At 38.0% G+C, this 27,405-nt stretch overlaps 1 protein-coding gene across 1 annotated transcript in view; it reads right to left on the reverse strand.

Moving 5' to 3' along the window:
* Positions 1-514: 514 nt before the first annotated feature.
* LVRN (laeverin) overlaps positions 515-27,405 on the reverse strand; it is a 34,812-nt gene continuing 7,921 nt past the window's right edge. Inside the window, exons 4-20 of the mRNA XM_054652510.2 lie at positions 25,576-25,702; positions 23,268-23,422; positions 21,777-21,890; positions 19,514-19,654; positions 19,142-19,207; positions 18,955-19,020; positions 17,341-17,510; positions 15,874-15,950; positions 13,904-14,043; positions 11,755-11,810; positions 9,847-10,000; positions 8,900-8,994; positions 8,019-8,126; positions 4,149-4,319; positions 2,489-2,629; positions 1,495-1,570; positions 515-819 (exon numbers count right to left, since the gene is read on the reverse strand). Of these exons, the coding sequence (XP_054508485.2) occupies positions 673-819; positions 1,495-1,570; positions 2,489-2,629; positions 4,149-4,319; positions 8,019-8,126; positions 8,900-8,994; positions 9,847-10,000; positions 11,755-11,810; positions 13,904-14,043; positions 15,874-15,950; positions 17,341-17,510; positions 18,955-19,020; positions 19,142-19,207; positions 19,514-19,654; positions 21,777-21,890; positions 23,268-23,422; positions 25,576-25,702 (2,004 nt within the window). The 3' untranslated portion in view covers positions 515-672. The remainder of the gene's footprint in view (positions 820-1,494; positions 1,571-2,488; positions 2,630-4,148; positions 4,320-8,018; positions 8,127-8,899; positions 8,995-9,846; positions 10,001-11,754; positions 11,811-13,903; positions 14,044-15,873; positions 15,951-17,340; positions 17,511-18,954; positions 19,021-19,141; positions 19,208-19,513; positions 19,655-21,776; positions 21,891-23,267; positions 23,423-25,575; positions 25,703-27,405) is intronic.

Here is a 27,405-nt window from a genome sequence, read left to right on the forward strand (position 1 = left end):
ATTCTGGGGGCTGAAGCATGCTAAATGGAGATAACTATCAGGGTCTCCTCATAAGCATCTCCTAATCAAACACAAATGTAGACACCTTAAGTACAGATCTGCTGAGAAAAAACAAAGTTTGAATGACAAGGCATTAATTTCTTAATTAAAATTACAATTTGAGGATTCTGTAGTCCTTTCCTCCATACAGGTCTGAAGTAATTGTGAAGCTTATGTTTCACAGAACTATTCTAAACTATTGTCCTCTTTGCAATTTAAGAACATAGAAGTGGAGGCAGACAGGTTATAGACCACTGTACAAATGAAACAAAACAGAATATAAACTTTTTCAGCTTCCTTATGTTATTTTGCCACAAATATGCAGCACACCTTTCATTGAATATTCAGAAGAAAACCCCCAAAATATTCAAGACTCTATTTATATGTTAGATTATTAGCAATGCATCCCTAAGACCTCATTCGGGGGGAAATTATTTTAGATATAAGATGCAAATATGTTTATACCCTCTTTTACTAAATCCTTGATTTCCTTGTGAATCATTTTATCCAGATTTTACAGTGGAAAGACAACCACAGAGCTCATAAAAATGTGCTTTACATTTAATTACAGCATATAATGAATACCAATAGGATAGTGAATCACATATAATATACTGGAAATTGTTTTCCAAGTCAATCATCTATGTTTTTCTCTAACCAGTTGGCAATTTTGATTAATAGTTTTCTCCTTTCAATATTTTCAAGTTTTGCAGATTCCAGTAGCATAGTAATAGCCTCTCTCTCATCCTCTTCCAAAGTAGCATTATAAAAAACCTGCAACTGAAGAAATAAACACGGGCTTAGTTCACACATAACTTCACTTGCAGCAAGCAACTGTGTGCCTGACAGATGCTTTAGACAGAACTGCACAGAAAAGGGGCAGATGACAGAGACTGAAGAGGGAGTGGGGCAAGGTTACTGATTTACACTAACGTGGGAAAGCTCCTTACATATCAAGAATGTGCCCTTTTGCTGTTCCTCTAAAAATCCTTTCAAATGCAGCCAACTTCACTGGTACTGGTGGTACCACACTGTCTAGGACTAGTTGGGTAGAAGAATCCTCTTGTGCTGCCTGTTCTACAATCACAGAACAAGAAATCTTTCTCATCAGTCTAATAGGCAAAAGACAAGAGAGGAGTGAAGAATAGTAAATAAATATTTGGGATAAGCAGTGATTGAACAGTATGAGGAATTAAACAGATGTCAGTATGACAACCTAACAGGCCAGCTGCCCAAATGCTGGTACATTTTCAGTAGATATCACGGCAGAGGTTGTCTCTACAGAGAGATTTCATAGAGGAAAATGAGACAGTTTTGATAGAATTTGTGGAGACTCTGCTTGAAACATGAAGGTTTGGAAGACATCAACATTATGGTTAATGATTCCTTTTAAGAACCAAAACTTGTATTTACAAACTGGCCATGAAGTTGAGACTAAATGTTTCTCTGGTTTACCTCTTGGATCTGTACATCTGTTTTGACAAATCTTCCCATGGCTTTTAGTACATCATGCAATAATTCATGCCCATATCTGTAAAAGTGACATAAAGGTCCTTCAAATAGCACATTAGCAAATATATTAAATTTCATCTCATTTGAAAATACTGACACTATTTAGTGATTATTTACTATGCTGCAAATACCAACTAAGTATGCAAACTGAAGTTTGCAACTATGGACTCTTTTCCCTCTTTTAAAGAACTACCATTAATATTCAATTTAGACATTTGAGCAGCATGAAATACAATAATTACCCTTCATTTTCATTTCCTAGAAAGATCTGGTATTTGTACTTTGGTAATATGAATTCTTTGCGTGAAACAGATAATGTCTCTGAGGCCATACAGCCAAACTGAGCTAAAAAGACTAACCAGTAATGTGTTTAACAAGCTGGTGTTCCTGTTGCTATCTTGAGGGTAGCATACAAGAAAACACTTGCACTATTCTTTTCATTTGAAAATAAGGGGACAATTTTCCAGCAAATTTCTCATAAATTTGGAACGCAGAAAAGCTCTGTAAGGGAACAAGTTGATATGACACAAATCTGCTACAACTTGCCTTTTCTAGTGTTAGCAATAATTTACATATGAGGATTTTACTTCAGCATTTTATACCCACAATTTACAGCATTTACTCCCGCTTGTAGAATCCTAGTGGATAAACCCACTTCTAGAGTCAGGATTCCCAGGAGTACTTAAAAGTACAGAAACAGTCATGAACAGACTAATTTTTAAAGTCTTCTGTGTTTGATGAGCTATTCTTTGGCATTAAATGCTATTCAGAGTTGAATCCTCTGAAAACTCTGCTCTGCATACTCAATTGAATCAATCATTACAAATAGCCATCCCTGGAAGGACAATCTGCACCTGAATTTCATAGCTCAAATATAAAGAGAGAGGAAGAAGCCAAGAGCCACAGAAATTAAAGGAAACCAAAACTTGTTGCTTACCCTTGACTTAAAAGCGGCCAATTTTCAGTAACAAATTCCCAGGCTATATGGTGCCCAATATCCTTAGTTACTACATGTGAGATGATGACTGAAGTACAATTGGAAGAAAATAATGTGTCACTGAGTCCATATTGCAAGTATCTGTTAGAAAAGCAGGAAAGAAGTGAACCTTTCACTTGTGTTTTAAAATGGAAATATACAGTATTGCAATCTGGAAATGAAATCCAGTACACAAAAAATCCTATCTCAACTAATATGAGCATGTGGAAGGTTATACCAAAGTTGGTGTCACTCTGAGCTGTGTATTCAGCTCGGGTTTTGTCCTTAGCATTTGTTCTTGCACACGGACTCTTCACTTCTTAGTAAAGTGAGGGTGTAGAATATCAAATGGACACAGATGTATTTCTTATCTTGGCACCAGAAAGACAACTGCTCCTACCAGTTGGAAAGGCAGACTGCTCTTCTCCTTCAGGCAATTCACCTCATTGTGACTCAGAGGGAGCTTATAGAGTATGCCAGTGAGACACTTTTACACAAAAACAACCTGTTTATAGGTTCCCCTACCCTGAGACTCAATTAGAATATTTTTATGAGGACTAAGGCAGGATTTCAGAAGTGTCTTCTAATGACGTCAGTGGCAGTGAATGCCTGAACATCTTGAAAAGTAATTATTCTCTGTCTTGCCTCAGTGTTTTACCTTGCATGCTCCTACTTCCAAATGAACCCTTTTAGAGTTATTTTCTCATAGGGTGTTGCAGGCAGCTGCTTTATGGGTAGAGTTGGGTTTCTCCCCTTTTGCAGGCCCTATGTTTAACATAATGGACATAATTGTGAGGGCCAGGGAAAGCACATCTTAACATTCTTCACCCCAAAACACTCCCTGGGTGGCATTTCAAAAAACAGATTGGTTTGTCAGCTACTGGAGTATATGGAGGAAGAGGCCTATAACAACTTCCTGGTTTATCAGGGAATGGTGATAGCCTGTTCCAAGAAAAAGGCCAGAGGATCATAGGTCAAGGGGGAAATTAGTATAGGCGGTTGGGCATCTCTTTGCCACATTTCTTATCTTATTCTCTTTATTCATATTTCTTATCTTATTCTCTTATTATCTTAGTCATATTTTTCTGTCTTCCCAAATGACCACCACACTGGAAGGACTAAAGCATTATTTCCACACCTTTAGACCCATGGAGTTTATGTGAATGTTTGGATGATAATTCTTTAGACCGTCACTGCCAAAATTCCACCCCTTAACAAATGCTTTAGCTACTACAAATATGACTGATTAGAGAATTCAACATCATTTTACTGACAAGGATACAAATGCCAGTAAAAGAAAATAAACACAGCATTCCGAACTATGTTCTGGAAACTTTTGAACAAGATTCTTCGATATATGTCTTAACTTTTTGGTTGGTCCCCATGGAGTCAGGACTTAAGACCTGATGGCCCACATGTTGTATTTGCAGAAGGACTGTTTATTGCTGTTTGTCCCATTTTTCATACTTGCTCCCTAACAAAACTCTTTAAAACTTTACCAGTGGTTGACAAGGCACATGCTTCTGTGGGAAGCAAACCTCTACCAGCTTTGCACAGTAAAGTATTTTTGTTCTTGTTATTTACTTCTACATACACAAAGATATACTTTGATCAAGGTCACCTGTAAAGTAACCATGACTCTTTGGCACAGCTCATGGCATAGAGCAGGATGTCTTCATCTTCCTCAATGGAGTCAGTATGGTTGTACATTTCCCATGCAAAATTCCATTCTTTATCACTTCCCACTGCAACACCATAGCAGCAGACTGTTCTTCTAATTAGAAAAGGGATTCTGCAAGGTAAAATATTTAAAGGTACTGTACTGTTGTAGAGACAAGCCCTGTTGTAAATGCGTAACTGAAACCAAATGTTTATTTACAGTTAAAAGATACACAGCAATGCAAATATAAAATATCAGTGTAAATAAGGATAGGGAATCTGTTTGCTTTATTTATGATTTAAACATTTTAAAAGCATGCAGTTTAAAGGAAACAAAAAACCCAATGTTTTTAGAGCAATTGGACCAGAGTATTTTGTGTACATACAGTGTCAATGCCACTGTTCCCCATCACAGCCTAGGAAATGGATCACACCATTAAAGAGTGCACTAATGCATATATGCATCATCCCAGACAAACCTTTTCTAAGTTCCTTCAGTAAATGCACCCAGTAGGAAAAGCCATTTGCAGCACAGAAGGAAACAGAAGGGACATTTTTCCATGCAACAGGCAGCCTCCTATTACTCCCTCCCCAGGGAAGAGTCCTCAACAGGGCAATGAATTTCATAACAGAAACTAAATGTAAACATTACCAGTGTAATTCTCCATATGCAAAGGCTGAACAGGAAATTTTTCCTGTAGCAATGATGTGTCCCTAATATTAAGACATTGTTAACACTTTTCAGTGAAAGCAGTGTTCTACTATGCAGACTATCTGAAAACAGTTTCTGCTAATGGCATTTTGGACTAATGCTCCTACAGAAGAATGGGGCTCATTGCTATAAGCAAAACATTTGACTTCCCTATGTCATACTGTTAGTCTGCTTATTATTACATTAAGCCAAGATTGTAAATCAAGGTGTAAAAAATGCCCTCCCTTTGATCAGGGGATACACTTAGAAAAACAGATAAGTTTCTGGTCAGAAAAGCCATTCTTCAGGCCCAAAACTGGAAACAGCAAATTCAAATTTAAATAATTTGAGAAAAATTCCTGAGTTTCAGCAGATTATCCTAGAGAAAATGAGGATGATTCCAACAGAGTTAGTGAGTCAGTAGGAAGGATATATGGCATCAATCTTTAGAGTACAAGGTAGAGAAAAGGAAGTCATAAGTTTTGGAAACAAAGGACTAGTAGGAAAGAGCAAGAGACTTGGATGTTTTACATGACAGACATTACTTGTTAGTGAAAAGGCAAGATGGAGGGATTTTGGTAGTTCTGTTGCAGATGTGGGGATTTCATTGTCATACTAACAGAAAGCATAGGCATGTTCTATATTTACTTTAAAAAATAGTTTGGATTCATTTACCTAGCTATTTACTGGGACATAAGGGATTTACCACCAAGAATGACATGTAGGGTAGTTTCATCAGTCTAAAGTATTGCCCTGTGAGGAATCCTTCTCTAACAGATCTGAGTTACAAGGTTTAGTAATTTGTTTCATAATCTTTTCATAATGTTGCAGTAAGAGGTCATAGTAAGGTGACAACAGGGTAAAGCTATTTTGGCCAAAGTACAGCTATTTATTTTGCTACTGAAGCTGCTCCAGTAGTTGCTAGAAAATGTTCATTAATAGGTGTAAAGTTGTATGTGAGTAGACAAGTTCTGTGTATCATTTGGCTGCAACTCTGATGTACAACATTTGAAGCAGGCTGGACAGGCAGCCTACTATGGGGCAATGGTTTGCTGGCTGGTGACTTCTGTGAGGGCCCTGAAGGTGTTTATGTTGTGTAGTTCCCAGAGGGTATCCAGTATGGTCCAAAAAGGGACTTTGGAGCTTGAGGGTATATTAAGTGAGGAGTGTGACTTATTAATCTTGAATAAGCTGTGTGATTTGACATTACTGAATAAACTCATCTTTCCTGGCTGTGTGATTTGACATTACTGGCCTGTCAGGATTCCTCATTTCTGGATGTTGGTGAAGATGCAAAAAGCTGCTGGAAAGCAGGGCAGGTTATTTTACATTGTTTTTTTGGAATCAATCCAGAAATAACATGGCGATTTCTTAACTTTTGAGAGTAGCAGCAGTATATGTGAACCTTTAGTAAAAAAGTAAAATGGACTGAAATACTGTCCCTCCCCCAAGTAGTTTCCTTCTTTCAAAAGACAAGCCAGTAACAGCATCTAAGAGAATACATTAATTTAGCAAGCTTCACTACACTCCTATAATGAAAAAAGAGTAAAATTGAGAAACTGGCTGGGGTTTACAGCTCTAGTTATTTCCATGAAACAGATAAAAATGCACTGTATTAAGTCCAGTTATGTTCTGCCCAGAACAATTTGGAAATGTTCAGCTGAAAGTTGATCACCCAATCTGAAACAGAAATGCATTACTTCGTTCCACAGATGTGAGAATCCTTCTGGGTTCCACCTGTGGCAAAACAGCTGCTATGAATTTGCTCTCAGCATGGAGAACGTAGGCGCATCTAAAGGGATTTGTCTGTGAAATATGGGTCAAAAGTGTATTGTGCCTGTTTTCTCTCCTACCCAGCGTATGTAAAGTCTCATTAGCTGCATGGGAACAGTGATCTGTCACTTGAAACCTAAGAAGTGTCCTATCTTCTATGGGGTTTTCTCCTTAAAACATGATCATTTTTTAATGATCATGTTTAACTTAACCGAATTCAGAGTTTCATTTTTTCCACACATAAAACCCAGTAAAATCCATTTGAAATTTTCTCAGTGTCAAGAAGGACAGCAAAATTAATATTCTTAATCAAATTCAAAACCCAATCAGCTAATGTATTTCACAGACTTTTCAGCTATTCAGGTCAAACAAGGTATGTAGTATTCCATCACCTCAAATGTTATTAGTAGGGAAAGATGACTATTCTGAAAATAGACTGATAATTCAGCATAGCACTGTTGCTTTTAGTGTGGAATTGCAATAATATTCTCTTTAGAATGGAACAAAATTTATGTAGGCTATTTAAACTTTTCAGTCTAACTGCAAAACTCAGTTTGGCTTTTATAAGGATGATCACCATGAAACTATTTTAGAAAACTCCAACATAATGGTACAAGTTCAGTTTACTTAGCCAACTACATGTATCAACATATATCAAATAAAACTGAAATGTTTATCACAACTACCACAAATAAAAAGAAACTTTAAATACTCACTCACCAGTGCCAACATTATTTGACTATTGCATAGAAAAACATCAAAAGAAAGAGGGAGGAAAAGATAATAAGAATTTCAATACATTGTAAATTTTTTTCAATGATGCAATGGTTGAATACAGAAAGTCTCTTCCTGAGAGTCCATTGTCACAGACCAGACCCCTAACCACTAGGCTCCAGTACCAGCATAAGGACTGACAGCTATTCCCAGCACCTCTTTGTGTGAACACAGAACATGCAAGGCACTTTGATGGCTCACCATGGGCAGTTGGCTGTATCATGCAAACATCACTTCACTCAGTATTGTTAAGAGAAGCTTAAAAGCTGAGTTGGTGTATGTGACAACCCCAAGGCTGTACTACTGCAAGGGACTGGGCCACATGGACCAGCTTTTGGTCTTTGTGGCAAAATCTGCATCTTCGAGCCTGTTAAGTCTATGTAAAAAGCAGCAATTATGAAATCAACATAAAGCTGGGATTTGGGGAAGAGGAAGAGGTTGGGTAGACATAATTGCCCTAAATTCTACCATTCTGGCAATAAATAAGAGCAGTGTACAGAGACATTTCTCATTCTGCCTCCCCCTTGTAACAGCCTTTTAACTTTCCACCTCCCTCAGACAGGCACACCTCTAAGAGCAGATCACCATTCTTACTTGTACTCAGGGTTGTCCCTCCACTTAGCATACAGCTCAGATGACAGATCCAAACAGTCTTGGAGGCCCAGCCAGCACGCTGTTGCCAAGAGTTTTTCCAAATACACTCTTGAAGGGAAGTTAAAACAGTAAGAATAAAAGATATGCATACCACATTTGGCATACTTGCACTGTGCCTGACCACCACAGTTTCAGAACATGATGCCATTAACCCACAAGAACCTCTACTAGGAACAATTGGGTTTTAATAAAATAATTAAACAAACAAAAATGGTCCCCAGAATTAATATTAGTGGATATATAGTGAAGCAACCAATGTATTATATTTTTGTAAGGTTTTTGCGTGGTTTATATCCTCCTCGGAAGTGATCCAAATCACTCTGATGTTTAAGCCTGTGGCTGCAGTGGCCTTGCAAAATGAAGTATTTTGAAGAGTTAGTAATTGACCCAAAATCAGATCTTAAGTTCATTGCTGTCAGTTTTTCTTCAACTAGCAGCAGCCTGCTGAGCCTGTTCTCTGACAAACGAGAGCTACCACTAAAATTAAATGATCCTTAAAATTAATGATCTTTAAACTATCACCCTTTATGTTCCTGTCAAAGGTGTCACACTTACAGAATAGCAAAATAACAGTTCAGTTACATTCACATTAGTTAGAGAATTATTCCTGGATCTTGTATTTAAAAGAGATATAAGGTTTAAATTTATAAGGTTATAAGTTTTAAGGTTATAAGTTAGGTTTTAAGTTAGGTTATAAGTTAGGTTATAAGTTTTAAGGTTATAAGGTTATAAGTTATAAGGTTTAAATTTACTTGAGCAAACTGCAATGTATCAGATCCAATCACACCAGAAAAAACTCTTAAGAAAAGCAGGATACTTACTGAGCAAAATAGTCATCTTCCAAAGCATCAGCATTTTGACGAATAAAACCTGCATAATAATGGTATATTGGCAACATTCTCTTTAAAAGGTATTTCTTTTAAAAGAAGGGAAAGAAAAATTACTTTCGTTTAGATACAAGTTTATGGCTATTAAAAAAATTTATGGCTATTAATGTCTTGAAAACACAGAGCATTAAATTAAATATAAACTGGGTCTAAAATACGATATACCTGTACGTCAAACTGGCACACTACCATTTCACATCACTAGGACCTTTGAACTTATAATGAAAGACAACAAATTCTCAGAGAAACAGGGAAAAGCCCTTCTCAACAGAAAATACTCTGTTCTTCACACTTATTTTAACATACCTTTACTTTTTAGAACTTAAGACAACTAATACTGTAGGGCTGAACTTTAAACATAAGTGGAATCTTGAAATAGCAGTCAAGGAAATAAATAGTACCTCAGGTAAGTCAAATATGGGAGAGAATAATTTCATTTAGTACCTAAACACTATTCCTTCTTTCACTCCATGAAGGTGAATGGAAAGCAGTACAAAGCACAGAGCACAAGTATACTATATGCCTTTTATACATAGCAGTGTTGGTCCTTTCACTTGCTACTGACAGACAGTTCTGTTTTCCAAATTCACTGTTTCAAAAAATGAAGGATGAAGCTTAATGTAAGGAATGTGAATGCATTTGTGCTTTTCAATAAGGATCAGATAAGACTCAATGAGACTTATCATTGACTAATATGTTTAATTAAGTACCTCCTCCTTTTTAATAAAACCTCAAAAGTTGATAAAGTCATGGAACAGAAATCACAAGCTCTCTGACTAATCATAGCCACCACTACATCCTTGAGAATTTAAAAAGGATTAATTTTAGACTAATGTATTTGTATGGTCTAATATCTTGGGTAACTAACAAAATGGTCATACCTTTAAAAGTGGATATACTTCATGGTTCTTCAGCGTACTTTCCAAATTCTCAGGTATAAGGTTTAATAATACCACATTCCATATGAAGAGTTCATCCTCTCTGGCAAGGTATTTTGTTAGCTCAAGTGCTGTTTCAATTGGAACATATCCAAAGCTATGTAAAAAAACCCCAAAACAAAACAAAAAAGCCCACACATTTTAACATGCTTATTCACATTAACCACCTACCACACATATATGTTTATTTGTGGGGCAGACAATAAAACATCAGGATACTGTGTGAAAAGTAACCTAGAAAAGGCACTGGAAAAAATAAAAGAAATATAAATGAATGGTGATTTTAGGAGCTGAACTCTCAAAACATCTATGAAGGAGCACTGTGCTGCTATCACAGGAATAGGCCAATCATGGCAGTAAGCATGGCAGCATGCACACTCTGTGTCTGCAGGATATGGTACAAACACATTGACAGCAGGACAGTCTGTCCCACTGGATCAGAATTAAGAGGTACTGTCTTGGTTATAATACAACTTTATTTTTATTGTGAAACAACTTATTTTCATTACATGTTCTTTTGTGGAATATTGCAAAAGTCAAACCATTTAATTCACAGGCACACTATTTGTGGAATTAACTTCTTCAGCATGGTATTTCTGTCCCTCAGTGTGTAATAAGCATAGAATTCATTTTTTCACAAAAAAATTCCAATTCAAGCACCCCCCTATAGAAAAAAAATATTTTTTTCACGTGTGTGGCAGTGTTCACAGGGGTTCTTGGATGAGGGAAGAGAGGAGAATGTTGACTCCATGTTTCAGAAGGCTTGATTTATTATTTTATGATATATATATTACATTGTAACTATACTAGAAAGAAATAGAAGGAAAAGTTTCATCTCAGAGGGCTAGCTAAGCTAAGAATAGAATAGAAAAGAATGATAACAAAGGCAGCTGGCTCGGACAGAGAGAGGGAGCCAGCTCTGCCGTGACTGGTCACTAAATCCAAACATCCACACAAGACCAATCACGGATCCACCTGTTGCATTCCACAGCAGCAGATAACCATTGTTTACATTTTGTTTCTGAGGCCTCAGAAACAAAATGTAAACAGAAGGGTTTACAGAAAGCTTCTGTAGGGAAGCTTAGTTTATATATATAAAGCTTCTCAGAAGGGAAAAAATCCTAAGAAAGGATTTTCACAAACGATGTCTATGACATTGGTGTACTTATGTAGCAGCACAGTTCTGTACGTCACAGCTACATTTCTTGTTAGCTCCTAGTTTTGAGCTCTCTTCTGGAAAATTACATTCTTATGGGAGGAGAAATGGGAATTTTTACTTCATCCTGTCAGAGGTACTTCCAAGGCCCTGAAGCAGGGCTGTGTGCTTTGGCCACCTCATCCCTGATGTCCCTCATCATAGGGACACCCTCATCATCGGTGTCTGATGCTTTTGGCACCTCTGGCACAAGTGAGGCTTAATGCTTCTCAGCTCCCTACAAAATTGTTGACCTCCTTAGCACCACAGACCTGAACAACCAAGTCATGACTCAAAAAGAGAAATTAAAAAGGTTTTGAGTGACACAGTGCAGCACAGTTGAGGTAGTCCAGAATAAATGAAGGAAGATTCAGAATCTTCATTTGGAGTATTTTTTCTGTTAAATACAGGTTAATCCCCAAAGAACTCATGGCAATGCAACTATTTAAAATAATTTCCTTGGAGCTGGAACAAAAGAAATTTTGAAGTAAATCACTCAGCACTAACAAAAGGGATTAAGTAACTCCCAACCATTTTGTAAAAGCAGTTATTCTTAGGAGGCACACGTGGATAGGAATGAAGGAAGCAGAACTAGAAATCTTGAGTGCAATCATATTTTTGAATCAATTTCTGTAACATATTGGAAACATACTTACTCTGTCAATGCAAAAACATCATCTATCAGCTGGAACCTGCTGACAGCGGGAATAGCCTGCAGAAAGCATTGGTGTTGTTAGTTGATTTCAACATGTCATTAAGAGTTTACAAAAAGCTTTACGATGTTTCAGAACATCCCTAACAGGTTTTCTATATCAAAACAGCCTACAAAACATTGAGAAATGGATCCTGAATTTTAAACTGAAATTATTTATGTGCTTTAAGAGATATGTGCTGTACACAGAGCTACATAATACAGTTATATATTACGTTGTATATAAACATATAACTACAGGCCATTAAGCAGAGAATTTAAAGACCCCTCTTACTTGCATGCTGTAATTGAAATTAAAACATGGAAATGCCACATTTCTTCAAAATACCCTAATTACACAATTTTGGTACATTTTTCCCTTTTGAGGTTTAAATACAGTGGTGCAGAGCGGCATGTCTATCACTACCATGAAATAAATGATCCAAGCACAGCCATGGCTGTTTCTCTGCTTACACACATGTATCTCATGCTCTTGTGGCAGGACTGCTGTCCTCCTTGTCCCCTCCCTGTTCCACGCCCCTGCAGTTTACTGCTTGAGCAAATATTCCCTGTGACAGCTGGAAGCATAAAGCAAAGCAGAGATGCTGAAAGCAGACACAAGTCAGGTGTCTTGGGCCAACATCCGCCAGGTAGGAATGTGAGGCTGGGTGGAAGCTGCGTGTTCTCGTTCCACTTCTCGATACCAAGACACATTAAAAACAGCATGACCATGAGGAACAGACAGTTTTGCGCAACTGCTACCAAGAACACTTCCCACCAGGAAGCATTATGACAAAGAACAGACAGTTTCACCGCAGTGCCACCCAAGGCACTTCGCACAATTGTGGTTAATAAGGCAGAGAATGCACCCTGATTTTGTATATGACTGGGGATTGTGAGAATTTGACACAAAATTTTAGGCACAGAAAGATGTGTCTGTCCTCCTCACCCTTCCCAGAAGGGATGCCTTATGGTAAGACTTGCATCCTTGGCCATGCTGAATGTTTTCACTCAAGAAATTAGGCTTGTGATCGCAGTCCTACTGTTAGTGCTATCCACAGCTGTTCTGCAGTTAATGCACTTGTCACGGTCAATCCAAAATAACTCCTTTGTTGTCCTTAATAGCCCATGCTACTTGTGAACCTGTCTTGTTTGAATGTCATCAAACCTATACTTAATAGACTATTCCTGTCCCTCCTGTCTGGCCCAGAGTTACATTTTTGCAACCCTGTATGGTGCTCAAGTCAGCACACACCCAACATCTTGATGCCCTGAAAGAAAGAAGCCTAGAAGAAATGAAGACACTGTGCTGTAGGAAGGTTTCATATGCTCTGATCAGCCTTGTGTCCAGACTCTCTAGAGAAAGATTGTACCGATTACTATTAGGTCAAAAGGTTACATTTTCTCACTTTTGTTAGCAAAACGAATGAGCTGACACTACTACTGCAGCCTCTGGCTCACTGTAGGATTAGGCAACACTGAGACCATGCAATCCTATATAAAGTCACATTTGTTCTGTACCACTTTCACCTTCAGTTCAGGCTATGGCAAGTCAAAGGTGGGATGCAATCTATTCTAAGTCACTGTCTACAGAGGACTGAAAGAGCTCAAATAGAATTGATTGGAACTTCTAGGAAAATTATCCACAAAAATCCAAAACCAAAAAAACCAAACAAACAAATCCACAAAACCCCAACCAACCAACCCACAAAAAAAAAAAGTCACATTGGTTTGTTTTTTTTTTTTAATTCTACAGGCAGAAACACTGTGGTTTGACAAAACATGGAAATAAACTTTCTCACAGTTTTCCTTCTTCATAATTACTTTGTACCTGCTAAGGCTGAAATCCCACATTCATACTGAAAGCTCCTTGAGAGAGATTTAAAGAGAGCAGAAGAACTATAGGCCAGTAACACAAATTTGAAGACAAAATGTCTTCAAATGAGAGTGTTCAGGCCTGTCATCTTCCATTACAAAAAGCCAGTGACTAGTGGTGCAATGGTGGGTTTGTCATTATTCCAGATTTTCATCAATGTGATTCCAGGTAAAAACTGCCTGAAAAAATATACAGAAAGAGTCTGCTCATAAGCTTGAGAAAACAAACATGATCTTACCTTTGGATCATTTTCAAGCAAGCGTGCTAATCTCTTCAAGTTTAATTGGTCATAGTTCACTCTGTAGTATCCACTTAAATTTACATTTAGCAAGATCCAGTCATAGTCTGACTCTGATACTTGCATTTCAGGAAACATTTCTGTAAAGTGACATTAGAATGTATCATTTTGTTTTCCATGCACTGCTTCTTTTGAATTTACAAACAATGGACTTGCTACTCGTCTGAGGTATGAGACAAGTTTGAGGCTGGACTCAAAAAGAATCCCCCAAAAGCACTTGAGATCAGTGCACTTGAGATCTCTGCTCTGCCCAGCAGGATGACTTCAACAAGCCAATGATTCCTCAGGTACTGAGCATCTTGGGATTCTAAGGAGAAGGCTGAGGACCCACTTTGCTCCAGCCCTTTAGCTGAAAGGCAGCTGTGAGAGTTCAGGAAGTTTACTCAACAGTAAACTCTCAGGATGAGGAGCAATATCCTCCCACACCTGTTGCAGGGTACAGATCCACAGTACACCTGCTGCTCCCAGCTCCAAAACACAGTGCTCAGCACCTCACAGAAGAACTGACCATCCATCTCCATTTATTCAGATAAATGCAGATCAAGGAAAAAAAAAACAACCAAACCTATTAAGTTTAACCAAGAGACAAGTAATCAAAAATGCTTTTTTTAAAGAAGATAGTTCCATAGTCCTTTTGAGTTACATCACTCACTAACAGCTTCCTCCTGCATTCCATCTCACTACTCATAGGTTCTTGCCTGGTTTACTGCTCCTGAGAGCCTACTGTGCTTTGAAGGAGCCAGTGCAGCTCTGAAGGCTCTAAGCTGCCTCATCAGAAGAGTATTCTGTTTTCACATCCTGATTTGAGAAGGCACACTCTGTTAAGACAGTAAGTCCATACTGGTGAGTAGTCTACACCCATCAGAATGTACTCTGAACACTCCAGTGTTTAGAGCAAGTACTGCAAGATTCATCCTGTGTTCAGAGGAATATACACACATTTTTTCTTATTTGCCTGTCTGTATACAGTCGAATTAATGATCACTCAAGCTATCTTACTGCCTAAAAAAAAGAGGAAGTAACTTTTAACCCCTGCCAACAGAGGGTGGAGAGCTGCAATGCACACAGCATATTGAAGATTTGCTCTCAAGCATTCCACTGCATTAGTCTCTGCATCTTATTTTACTCATCTAAAACCTGATGCATGCCTGAATTGCCAAAGCAAAATGATTACCCCATTCTAATGAATATACTTCTTCTTTCTCAAAAAAAAAGAAAAAAGAAAAAAGCTATTGGAAAGCACTGAGTTCAGAAAGAACTGAATTTTTTATTTGGATACACCCATAAAATCACTTTCTATTGTAAGAATTTAAAACTTTAAAAATCCTATTATGTTGATAATTTTAAATTTAATTTGCATAAACAAATTAAATGCTGTTGAAAACATTAATTTTCCTGTTGTTACAGGTATTAATGTGCAATAATATTTGGGTTGCTTCCCACAGCCAGTGTTAATTTTTTCAGTCTTCTATCTACTACTCGAGCTGATAATTTTCTGATATTTCACAGCTGAGGTCCTGTCTATATTCAAAAGCTGTCATTAACACCAATGAGATCTATTGGGGGAAGAATATTACCGAAGTATGAGGACATAAAAGTTTGGATTTGTGTAAAAATTATAAAATCATAATTTCTGTGGAAATCCCTACTTATAAAATATGTTGTGCAGTCTTATTAAAAACTCAAGCTTGCACTGAAGTTTGATACAACAGAGAAAAGAACATTATATTGACCTAATGGAAAATCTACTGCTATTTTGTAGCACAAAATCATTGCTATGGATAAACAGAGACATTTCTGTATTAAAGTTTTATCTCCCTATTTAATTCAAATATATCCTTTTTTTAAAAAGACTTTCGAGTGTTCTCATCAGTTTGGTTTTAGAATGTGCAAACAAATACATTACTTACTGCTGCTTTTATCTAGCCAGGTTAAGGGTTGTGATGATCCATTTCTCATCCAAGAAATAGGAATAATCCAGGTGTTACTTGACAAATAAAAGGATATTATTAAAATTGGTATATTTAAAAATCCCTCTTAGCTGATGCTAAACTACAGTGCAGATTAGTACCATCTTACAAGAATATCCATCTACCTTCTGTCCTCTCTGACCGCATGCAACCTCATCAGATAATGGTACTTCTGCTGGATCAGCATTTATCTTCTCCAAAAGGGAGCTTTAGCATAGCTTTTAAAAGGCACTCATATCAAGAATATTGTTCAGTGCTACGTATTTCAATACCATTGTTTTTCTGTTCTATCTTTCCTTCTCCAGGCAGCAATTTTATTCTCCTCACTTTTTACAATTCACGCTATTTCTGGAGACCTTAAAGCTACTTTTCAGAACCACATCTACCAAAAAAAGGTTCCGGGAAAGCAATACAACTGTCTTTCCAACAACTGTAATTTCTTTTCTGAGGGAATGTAAAGCTCCTTTCTGGTAAAAGAGATGAAAGCTTCAAATACAGAAAAATTCTGTAATATGGATCCTGAGCTTTCTTACATTCACACAGTAATTTGTGCTTGCTAACTGTACAGGACTTCACACTTGTGACTTAGAATTCCTTATCTGAGCTAACCAAGAATATTGAATGGATTAATGCTTTACAGTTCCCGGAGATCAGGAGCAAAGGAAACCCTGTGACTCTTGTTAAAATTCCTTTTGTCTGTTTGTATTACCAGCCATAATTTCCAAGGAAAAACTGCTTTGGATTTTGCTCTTTTCACCTTTTCCTCGCATGATAATTCATCTCATGGACTCCATCCATGCACCCCAAGACTCATAAAAACTGCTTCTTCATAAATGCTCAAACCCTAGCCAGGAGTTTCCAAAGTGGGTGACGAAAGGCAGCTACTTCTATCATCATTTTCAGACATCTAGTAAGTTTTCAAAAGCCCCAGACACTTAGCAATGCTCACAAGAACTTAAAACTGTTGTTCAGGTATCAGCACTTTCTGCAAAAGGGGTCATTTACTTAAGTATTTAAATGCAACCCTTCTATCCTTTTCAGGCAGAAGAGACTGGGAATGTGTGCACAGGAAGGAAGCTAAGTGTGGTTCATCCAGGTCCCCAGACCGTATACCTGAGGGATGAGGAAAAAAGAAAATGCCAGGCAAAAATCCTGTCTGCAACACGCTCATCACCTACATCTGATTTGGAAAAGCCACTATTCCAGAAGAAAGCAACCTTTTGGAAAAACAAGCAGAATCTGCAGAACTATTGCAAACTCTAGCAAAATCTCAAACAGATTGACTGCTCATCACAAGAAAAAACCATAAGTTAAAAAATCAGATGATCAAAACATATTGTTGTAACTGAAGCATTTCCTGTAAAAAACAGGGTATAAATATACAATAAAAACACAAGCTAAACATACTTGTAAGAATCAGTACTCTTTCTACTGTTTTTATTAAAAAATTGTTCCTGTCTGATTGTTCCCGAAGTTAGATTTAACGTTAAAACTGGAAACCCATTTTGGCATGTCCAGGAATCCATTATTTGCTTTACAGGTGCTGGCAACTGAACTTCATCCTGTGCATCTACGACCTGAAAGGGAAAGAGAAATTAGAAATGCTTGTGATGAACAGGTACTTACTGATATTGCTTCAGTGAATCTCTGGGAGTGCTCCTAACGTAGTAGAGAAAATAATGCTTAGCAGCTTGCTGGTCTTTGGCTCATGCAAAAAAATCAATGTAACAAATTCCAAGGAACCTTTTTGACATCCTAATAAAGACATAATACAGGCATAAGCCATTTTCAGGAATTATGAAATACTGAGATGACATTTTTCATTCTACAACTGTCGCAGACATCTTTTCACTAAAAATCCTTTCTTTAGGATTTTTCCTTCTGAGAAGCTATGAGTCCTCAGAGACAGAATGTAAACAATGGTTATCTGCTGCTGTGGAATGCAACAGGTGCACCTGTGATTGGCCCATCTTGGATGTTTATAATTAATGGCCAATCGAGGACTGGGTTATCTCGGACAGAGTGCGAGAGAGCTGTGTTTGTTATCATTCTTTTCTTTTCTATTCTTAGCTTAGTTAGCTTCTGAGAAAACCTGTCCTTTTTCTTTTTAGTATAGTTATAATGTAATATATATATCATAAAATAATAAAGCAAGCCTTCTGAACATGGAGGCAACATTCTCGTCTCTTCCCTCATCCAAGTACCCCTGTGAACATGGTCACATACAACCTGCTGCTAACCTTTTCCTTTTTAGCATTAATATACTTACACATCTCTATGGCTATGACAGACTTGACTAGTTAATTTCATTCAAATAGAACTGATGCAAAACAAATATTTTTAAGTGTCATAATAAACTGAACTAGTAATAACAAATTGGTAAAGACATTAGGCTGGAGCCCAAACTAGTGTGAATTGGCACAGTCTTCACTGGCTTAAAACATATCTGAATTGTGTATCTGAAATTCTAGCACTCCCATTCTAAAGACAGAATCTGAAACACAAGAAGCCTTCTTTAGAGGACCAGGAAGGTGGATTTTTTAAAAAATAACCTAATATTAGCATATGTTTTCTTAGTCAGATCTCTGCCAAAACCATTGAAGGGTGAAATGCCGAGCTACTGCCCTGAGTAGAGACTCTGCTGGATCTGTGACATACCAGCATCTTTGATCATCAAGCCTAAGGCATCACACACTCTGATCTAGCAAAACCTAAGCTACAGAGCAATTTCATGTAGGCTTATGTAATTACCATGGAACCCAAAACTTTGCCTGGTCCTGATTTCCTATCTCATCTCTCTACTCCTTGTACTCAGTCCCACTGATCTCAGGTGCAGCACAACAGCCAAATAAACACTTGAGAAGACATTAGCTGAGGAGCTAGCAAAGCAAATTTTATGCAGTAGAAAGGCTGCACTACAGACAGCCACATTCCAATGCAGTCTTCTACAAACAGTTTATGCCTTAAATTTGGACTGGGCTAAACAGCAGGAAAAGAATACTAGAGACATAAAATGAGTACCATCTGTATGTGGGTCCACAGATCATCTTGATTAGCATTTGAGAAGGAAAATTCTTTCAGATAGGACTGGGAAGAAACAAAGAGAAGCATGAGAATCCATGGAGATTCAGTGAAAACCATTGGCAAAGCAAGCAATTTGTTTCTTTCAAATAAATCAAGACAAAGAAGGTTGTTTTTTCAAACTTACAGTAAGTGCTCTGATGAACAACCTTTCAGTCAGGAAACCAGAAAGCATCCAGGCTATAGAAGCCCCCTAGAGTACAAAAAAAAAAGTATGAGAAAAAATGAACTATTATTGCAATTACTGCTGCAATATTTTTTCAAATATTCCAGAGATGCTAGTTGGTCTACACCCACACTTCATATTTCACAGAGATTAAAAATGTTTTCACCTCTTCCTTCATGGCCACATAGATTTGCAACACCCAATAAATTTGTGTGTGCAGCAGAAACACGTTTTGAATGACAAAGTAGTTTTGTTCAAGACTTCCTCCCAAACCTACCTTATACCATTAGCTTAGAATCTGCAAGAAATGGGAAAAATTTTCTATTTTTTTACCTTGCTGTATGTGATGTTGTCAAAAAGAGACATTAAAGAAAACGATCCTTTGATCTTGTCTTCACTCTCTGACAGTGATCGAGCTATTTCACTGTCTTCCCTTAAGACAGGTTGTACAACATGAGCGTAAAAGATTTTATCCTGCAAGAAGAAGACAATTCTTGTCATGTGAGATGAACAGAAGATACTAATTTTCTGGAGGGAATGAGGAGTATGGAATTAGCACTATTATGAATAATTTTTCTATAAGCAAGCTCTGCAACTCCCTAGCTTTCTACTGAAGAACAAGGGACCATATACCTGATCCTGACATTTCCTACATGCAGCATCAGTGACCAGTGAAAATATTACATCTTCAAAGTACTGTGGGCTTGGGCCTGACAGTCAGTTATAGTGTAATCCTCAGGCAAAAATAAGTCAACTGTATTAAACAGCAGATGAACAAATACTGAAAACCGAAAGCCTGTATTTCATTTATTTCTGCTATGAATATGGCAGCATTTTCCTCCTAATTTCCCTGTTTCTTCTGCTGCAACCCTGAGCAATAACCTAAAACCTAAGCTACTGGAGGTACCAGGGTTTAGCTGTGTGGCATTGCTGCTGTCACCCCGTGAGAAAAGGGGAAGGAAAGTGGCTCCTCAGAAAATGTCTCCCAAGTAATTGTCACCTACCATGGTCAACAGCTCAGGGAAGGGACTGAAGCATCTCTCCTGTAAGAACAGGCTAAGAGAGCTGGAACTGCTCACCTGGGCAAGAGAGGGCTCAGAGGGATCTCTCCAGTGTATGTACCTGAAGGGAAGCTGAGCAGGGGACATAGTCAGGCTTTTCCAGGGGTGCCCAGTGACAGGACCAGAGGCAGTGGGCACACACTGAAACACAGGAGGTTCTCTCTGAGCACCAGGAACAGCTTTTTCACTGTGGAGGTGACTGAGCATTTCCACAGGTTGCCCCGAGAGGTTGTCGAACCTCCATCCTTGGAGACGTGCAAAAGCTGTCTTGGCACAGCCTTGGGCAATTGGATCTTTTGTGCCCCTGCTTGTGCAGGGAGGCTGGACAAGATGACCTGCACATGTGCCTTCTAACCTCAGCCATTCTCTGACTCTGTGAACATTTATGACCCACAAAACTGCAAGATCTATACTCTTACACCTGTGTGATTAAATCTGCATTCCCAAGATACATTACCTAACTGCAATGTATCAAACAGAATTATTGCCCAGTATTAAAATTTACTTTATGGACACAAATGACAACTGCTCATTTTCAGAAAGGGAAGCTTCTAAATTAAATGTTTAAATTTAAAAAAAGTCAAGTATTTATTTCCAATTTAAAATTCAGAGACCTTAACACTTTTCACTGGTATTAAGACACTGTATTGCAGAGAATAAAGTGAGCTGTTGTTGAAGTTCAAAGAAGAAGGTAGGCATATCCCATGACCTAGAAATCCTCCTGACAGAAATTGTTTGGCATGTCTTTATTAGTTTCCAATCTAACATATAATTAAGAGCTTTGGTGAATGCAAAAAGGAAATTGACAAATGGTGTTTCAATTTAGCCACATAAAAAGCACCCTGGAGTAACTGCCCAGACTTAAGGCCCTTCCTTCCTTCAGAAGCTGATGGCACCATGTACAGACATTTAAGATTGCAGGGGCAAGTGCACCTCATGCATCTCATGGCTGCAATTAGCAGCCCCTATTCATCTGTCTCTCAGTTTAACAATGGATAGAGTCTTCTAATATGCTATGGGATTTATGCTTATTCCCATTTGGGCAGAACAGGAAGGAATTCTACCCTGCTGTTGGATTAGCTATGTGCATTGAATTTGTCTTATCTACAACCAGATATCCAGGGACCCACTGGGGTAAGCAGACTCAAAATGACCCAGCCTAATCTCTGCCTCGGAAAGATAGTGGAGGACTGGAATTATTAGAAAAGAGCCTGGCAGGTGAGGAGGAAAACCATTAGCTACAACAGGACGCAGGAGAGAAATCTGGGTTTGCTACATGACAGATCTAGGGCCAAACACCCACTCCTTGCCACTGCAGAATCCCAGCTGTCCACCTGTTCTCTGCACCAGCCATTGAGGGCTGGATAGAATCCCAGTGCCCCCACAGATGGAGACCTACAGGGAAAGAACCAAGACTGACTGGTCTTTCCCCCAGGAGTGACATTTATAATAGCACTGTTTGATTAACTCCCATCTCCTGCACCTTCCTTTCCTTTGTACACAATGGAACTTGGCTAGTGAGTGTTGGCACTTACCAGTGAAAGCTTGGGTTCAACATAGGTGGCTCCCAGGTACTCAAAGTAAGATGCCAGGCCCTCGTTAAGCCACAGATCATTCCACCAGTTCATTGTAACCAGATTTCCAAACCACTTAAATTGAAAGAAAAAATATCTCAAAATCTTCTTGGAGTGCTGTTTTCACTTTTTTTGCAGGTTAAACAGCTTTTGCAGGTTAAACACACATAAACAGGTGGAAGTAACTTTATTTAATGTCTGTGTGTAAATTGAATAAAATGCTGAATGTTCTTTCAAGTAGTGAAATTCAGTAGAAAAAGGCATATTTTAGAAAAAGTCAGAAGTTGAGGGCAGTAATTTTTAAATTGCTTCATCTACAATTTCATACCATAAGGGTCAACCTCAGTCCATTATGTCATTCTTATAGAAAATTTAATTTTAAAGACTTCTCAATATAAATTAAATTTCTAAAATATCATACCAGGCTATGAGTAAAAGTAGGACATCAATCAAGCAATTACAAAATCATATTTCCATGCTCTTAACAAAGAGAAATTGTCAAAGGAATGTCACATAAAACTGGGGAAATAACCATTTCCAAAACCAGCAAATCCCTCTCGTGGCAAGTACAAATCTTCCAAAACAGCTGCTGTGTTCTCATATCTGGCATTTAATATTTAACAAAAAAACTATCATTTCTGGATTTATATTTTATTTGCTAATTCTTAAAAACCAGAAGTACAAGTTTATTGTAAAATAGATTGTAGTTAACCACTGACATTTATTTAATTGGCCTGCAGTAAAAACACTCTGCTCATCTGAAGATCTGAAAAGTTACAGACATTGTCAGAAAGGCATAAATGTGCACTAGCCAAGTTAAGATATTTTTGCTAATTTTACTGACTAAGTGTAAATAGTTGTTGCTCAAGCAAATAACAGGAAATTAAACACTGTCAATAAGGAAGTGCAACTGTATTATCATTCCAAATAAAGTAAGAAAGAATTCGGAAATCTCTATGAAGGCTGGGCAAACATCCAGAACAAAGTATTTTCATGTTAATTTTGTTCTATTGTACTATGGGCTGTGTCTTAGAGAAAAACAAATACCCTTTGCAGTATGTACGGTGCACTGCCCCTACAAAAGGATACTGATGAACTCAGTATGAGTGTCCTAACAAAGAACTAAGTTTATTGTGTGGGCAGTAGTGTCATCCCTATGTCCCCAGAGTATCTTCTCTCATGGCATTTAAGTACTGTGTAAGAAAAAAACCAAGTGTCCCATTAACAGTTTCATATCAATGAGTCCTGTACAATCAGCATGCAGTCTGAAAGATGAGAGAACCTACTTTTAACATTGCTTTATCAGCAGAACATACGATCAAATATGCTTTCAGTTCTCTAGTGCTCACACACACCCTCTATTGTTAAGTGATTATTTTGCTTCTATTAACCAGTAGCCATGAGGAAACAATGTCACAGGCAAATACATGTACAGAATTTTTTACCACATGCCTGGTGTCCTAGTTCATGTGACACAATTAAGGCAATCATTGCCTTCCTGCTTGTGAATTCATCACTTGGGAGGTTCATCAATGATGCTTCTTGGAAAATCATTAGCCCCCAGTTTTCCATACCACCTGCTCCAAAATCAGGCAGTGCAACCAGATCTAAATTGATTCAAACAGACACACACACAAAAGAAGTTATCTTAAACATTTTCATAAATAAAATGCTCACAATTTTAATGCTCACATTGGCTTAGCACCCCACTGAAGGATACTACATGATAGTGCTTCTTTGTGGCATTACAGCAAAACTTGCAAATGATTGCTGAAATTTCTTCTTGTCATGCTTTTCACCTATGATGCCATTCTTCCAGGAAGCCACATAATTAATTTCCACAAAGCCCAGATCTGTACTGTATTTTCTACCTACATATGTTCTGAATTAAAATGGAGGTTAGAAGAGAATATATATTCACTGCTGGCTGTCAGAAATCTTTCTCTGTGAGTTTCTCTTGTGTTTGGGTAGGGTAATAATTACCTTTTTTCAGCCTAGCAACTGATAAAAAAGAAGTCTTGCTCTTTCAGCTGTGTGAGAAGAGGTATCTTTTCCACTCTTGTTTGAAAGGTGCCTTAGTAACATCATCTCTTTATTTTCACAGTAAGACTGTCACCTCTATACTGCCTCTTCTGCCTTATGCACAGCCATTAGTTTTCCAGTTCAAATGTGAGAGCTGGACAAAACATCAGGGTCTCAAGGAAAGATATACTGTTTAAACTCAGCAGGGAAAATCAAAATTTGGAAAAGTTGTACAGAACATTTAGAAACAGCTGACCACAAGAAAGCTGCAGACCAAAAGCAAGGCAATTAATGCAAGATTGGTGCTGAATCCCTTTACAGGTAGGCTGCATCTCAACTGGTATTATTGGCTCCATCTTACAGCAAAGGTATTTCACTTTTGGTGAGGCAGGCCTTATCCAGCCCTGGGGCAGGAGACCTCACTTACAACAGCACTAAAATCAGGTGTAGACAAACCCTGGGTTAAAGACCCTAGGTTTAAATGTGCTTTTTCTTAATTTCACATTTGAGTTTGCAATAGAAATCTCTTGCATTTACATGGAGGCACTCTCAATTGGTCTAATTTTAGCATTTTTTAAGTGAAATTTTAAAGAAAGACACTGGGAAATCCAGTGGATATTGCATGGCATTACAGTGGGGATTGTAATGGTATTACAGCCCTCTCTGAAACTGAAATTCTGCCTAGCAGGAAGTCTACAACACTGTTCCTCTACTTCTGTTGTGTATTAGTTTTATGCTAATGAATTAATGTATTGACACTGCTACTAAACACAGCAATACATGCATGAAACAGATTTATCTACAGCCCTAGCCTAGCTTGTAAGATTACTAAGACTAGAAAATTTGAAGAGTGTAGACTGCATATATTGCATTTTCCAAAAGAAGTGTAGTGAGTAATTCTACAAGTTATTAGAAATATACTGGGAGATAATAAATTCACACATATTAAAATTTATTTCTTTCAAGTGCCAAAATACAGATTTGACAAATCAACAAACTATCCAGTCAAGAAAAGGGGAAATTCCTCTCCCCCAGTCCTGCAATCCTCTAAAATCATTGGCAGGTCCAGAATTAATTTTAGATAAGAACTTTTTACTGTCTTCTCAATATTCTACCCATTTTCCCATAATATTAATGCTGAAACCCTTGGGAATACAAGTACATGTAGCAAACAAACTGTAGAGTGAAACAACATGGTGTCAGGTGTTTTTTTGTCTGAACCAACTTACCCAATGTCCATTTGAAGTAGAAACAGTGCTTTCCTGCAGGCAATCCTCCTTGTTTTTCTGGGGAGGAATGTGCAGGAACATACACCCAAGGCAAGACAGGAATATACTGAAGAAAGTAAGGAATGCTTTGTGGGGACACAGGCTTCATAGAGGCAGCATGGATTTACTTCAAGGACATAGGAACTACAACATCCTTGCATGTTGTGATCCCCAAGACAGCCCATGTGACTGAACTACACCTTTCTATCCACTTTGTTGTCCAACTTGCCCCTTTGATTAGGAGAATAGGCCTTAGAAAATGGGTGGAATGCAAAGGTAAGAGTGTTGAGTTACAGGTTTGTAAAAGCCATGAGACAGAAAGGAGAATTCAGTGATTTAAAGTTTAGGGGGTTTATTCCATGAATGTGGCAAGCTGTAAAAGGAGAACCCCAGAAAAACCCCACAGTTTCTGTGAACATTACACCATCAGCAGCCATTTCTCATCCATTCCAGAATATAAGTCATCTCACCTGTCTTTGGCAGAGGGTAGCTGACATTGAGTTTGTCTTCCAGAAATGAAAATATTGGGCCTGTGATATTTAAAGCGTAGTCAACATACCCATTTTTAACTGCCTCCTTCCGGGCCCAAATACGTATCTGCAATAAAACAAGAAAGAATGGTTTTAAACAACCCTCACATTTCATTTTCTTTGCTTGTCCTCTGTGAGTCATTGTTGGAAAAATGCTGTCTGTCAACACCAGACCATTCAATGAACTTTTAATTAAAAAAAAATCCAACTGAAGTTTTACTGGACCTAACAAATTGCAGCACAGACCCTGATCCTGCTAAAATCTAGGAGAGTTCCAAAAGGACAACGATTTGAATACAACTATACATAGCAGGAACAAATGAAATCATAGCTTTTATTTTCTTAAGTGGAAAACACTGCAAAACCATTAAGAATTACACATCTTAAAACCAATGTATTCCAGTGAGTATGTATGGGTTGCAAGCTTGCATTTAGCCCACCTGAAGAGAGAGAAATAGATGTCCAGAGAGTGTTTGCAGTCCTAACATGCACATCTGTCCTCCTGAACTCTCTCTGAGATCACTGGCCTGCTCCTTTGCTGGAGAGAGCAGGTGACATCTGAGCAGATGACATCCGTACCTCCAAGTAATGAAGACCACAGCAGCAAGAAATCTTTCCTCTCCTGTGCCCATTGACTTAGTTCCCATACTAAAAAGAGCAGCTGCTTGCTCAAAAGTGATGGGGTAGCCTGAGAAAAGGTTTTTATCTCCATCATATATCTCTGAACAAGAGATACCTCGCCAGGTGCCCAGCAGCTCAAAACCTTCATATTTCTTGCATCTAAATGCAATGCATGATCTCACAAGGAGCTGCACAGCCAAATCCTAAGAGCATGCTTGGAAAACATCAGGATTCAATTCACAATGAAAAAAAAAATTAAGCATATTCAGTCAAGAGAAGCCCTCTTTTCAGCCAAAGCTTCAGAAGAGATTCAAAGACCCAATCACTTAATTTTGCTAAACCTTAACACAGCTAGCATCTTAAAATGCTAATCCTAGTATGAGCTTTGAGTGTTTCAGTTTACCAGAAACATCAAAACAGGCACAAGAAACATGCTCACACAAATACTGTGGAGGCATAAACTGAGCAACTCTGTCCAAAACCTAGGGGTGAAATACCCTCTCCACTCAATCTCACAGAACACAGGTGGTGCCTTTTCCCTCTGAAAAACAGTTCCTTTGAATGCTCTGCTCTGCTGACTCCTCAGTCCAAGAACTCAGTCCAAGAACTAGGCCCAAGAAAAAGCCACTGCAGCCATAGCTGTAAGTATCCAACAAGTTCAACACAGGAGATGGCAGATCTGACACACCCAATCCAACCTTCCCTGTAAAAAAGACCCAACACTGTGCTTCTTAGACAATCTCTGCACTCTCCACTTACATTGCTCTACCTTTTCCCAGTAGGATGAGAGCAAACTAACTGTGAAGTGCTCTCATTTAATAAGGAGATAAAGTAAATCTATCTTTAATAGCTTTATGCTTGAACTTACTATTTATTTTGGAAGAACTTGTTACATCTTTTCCCCATTAACTTTGAATGAAAGAAAGGAAGTGAAGCAACTGCTGCCCATGCAGTACATTTTTTTACAGCTTCTCTCAGCAAGCCTTAGCCATTTTAGTCTAAGAACAAAACTGAATACTCACAGATTAAGAAACTTCAAACCCAAAACAGTCACTTTTGGAGGCTAAAAGGCGTGCATACTGTGGAATAGAAGGTTAATGTACTGGTATACAAAATGTTTGGAGTACAGTGTTACTCCTACTGATGTCA

The sequence above is a fragment of the Agelaius phoeniceus genome, chromosome Z (genome assembly GCF_051311805.1).
Source record: "Agelaius phoeniceus isolate bAgePho1 chromosome Z, bAgePho1.hap1, whole genome shotgun sequence".
NCBI lineage: Eukaryota > Metazoa > Chordata > Aves > Passeriformes > Icteridae > Agelaius > Agelaius phoeniceus.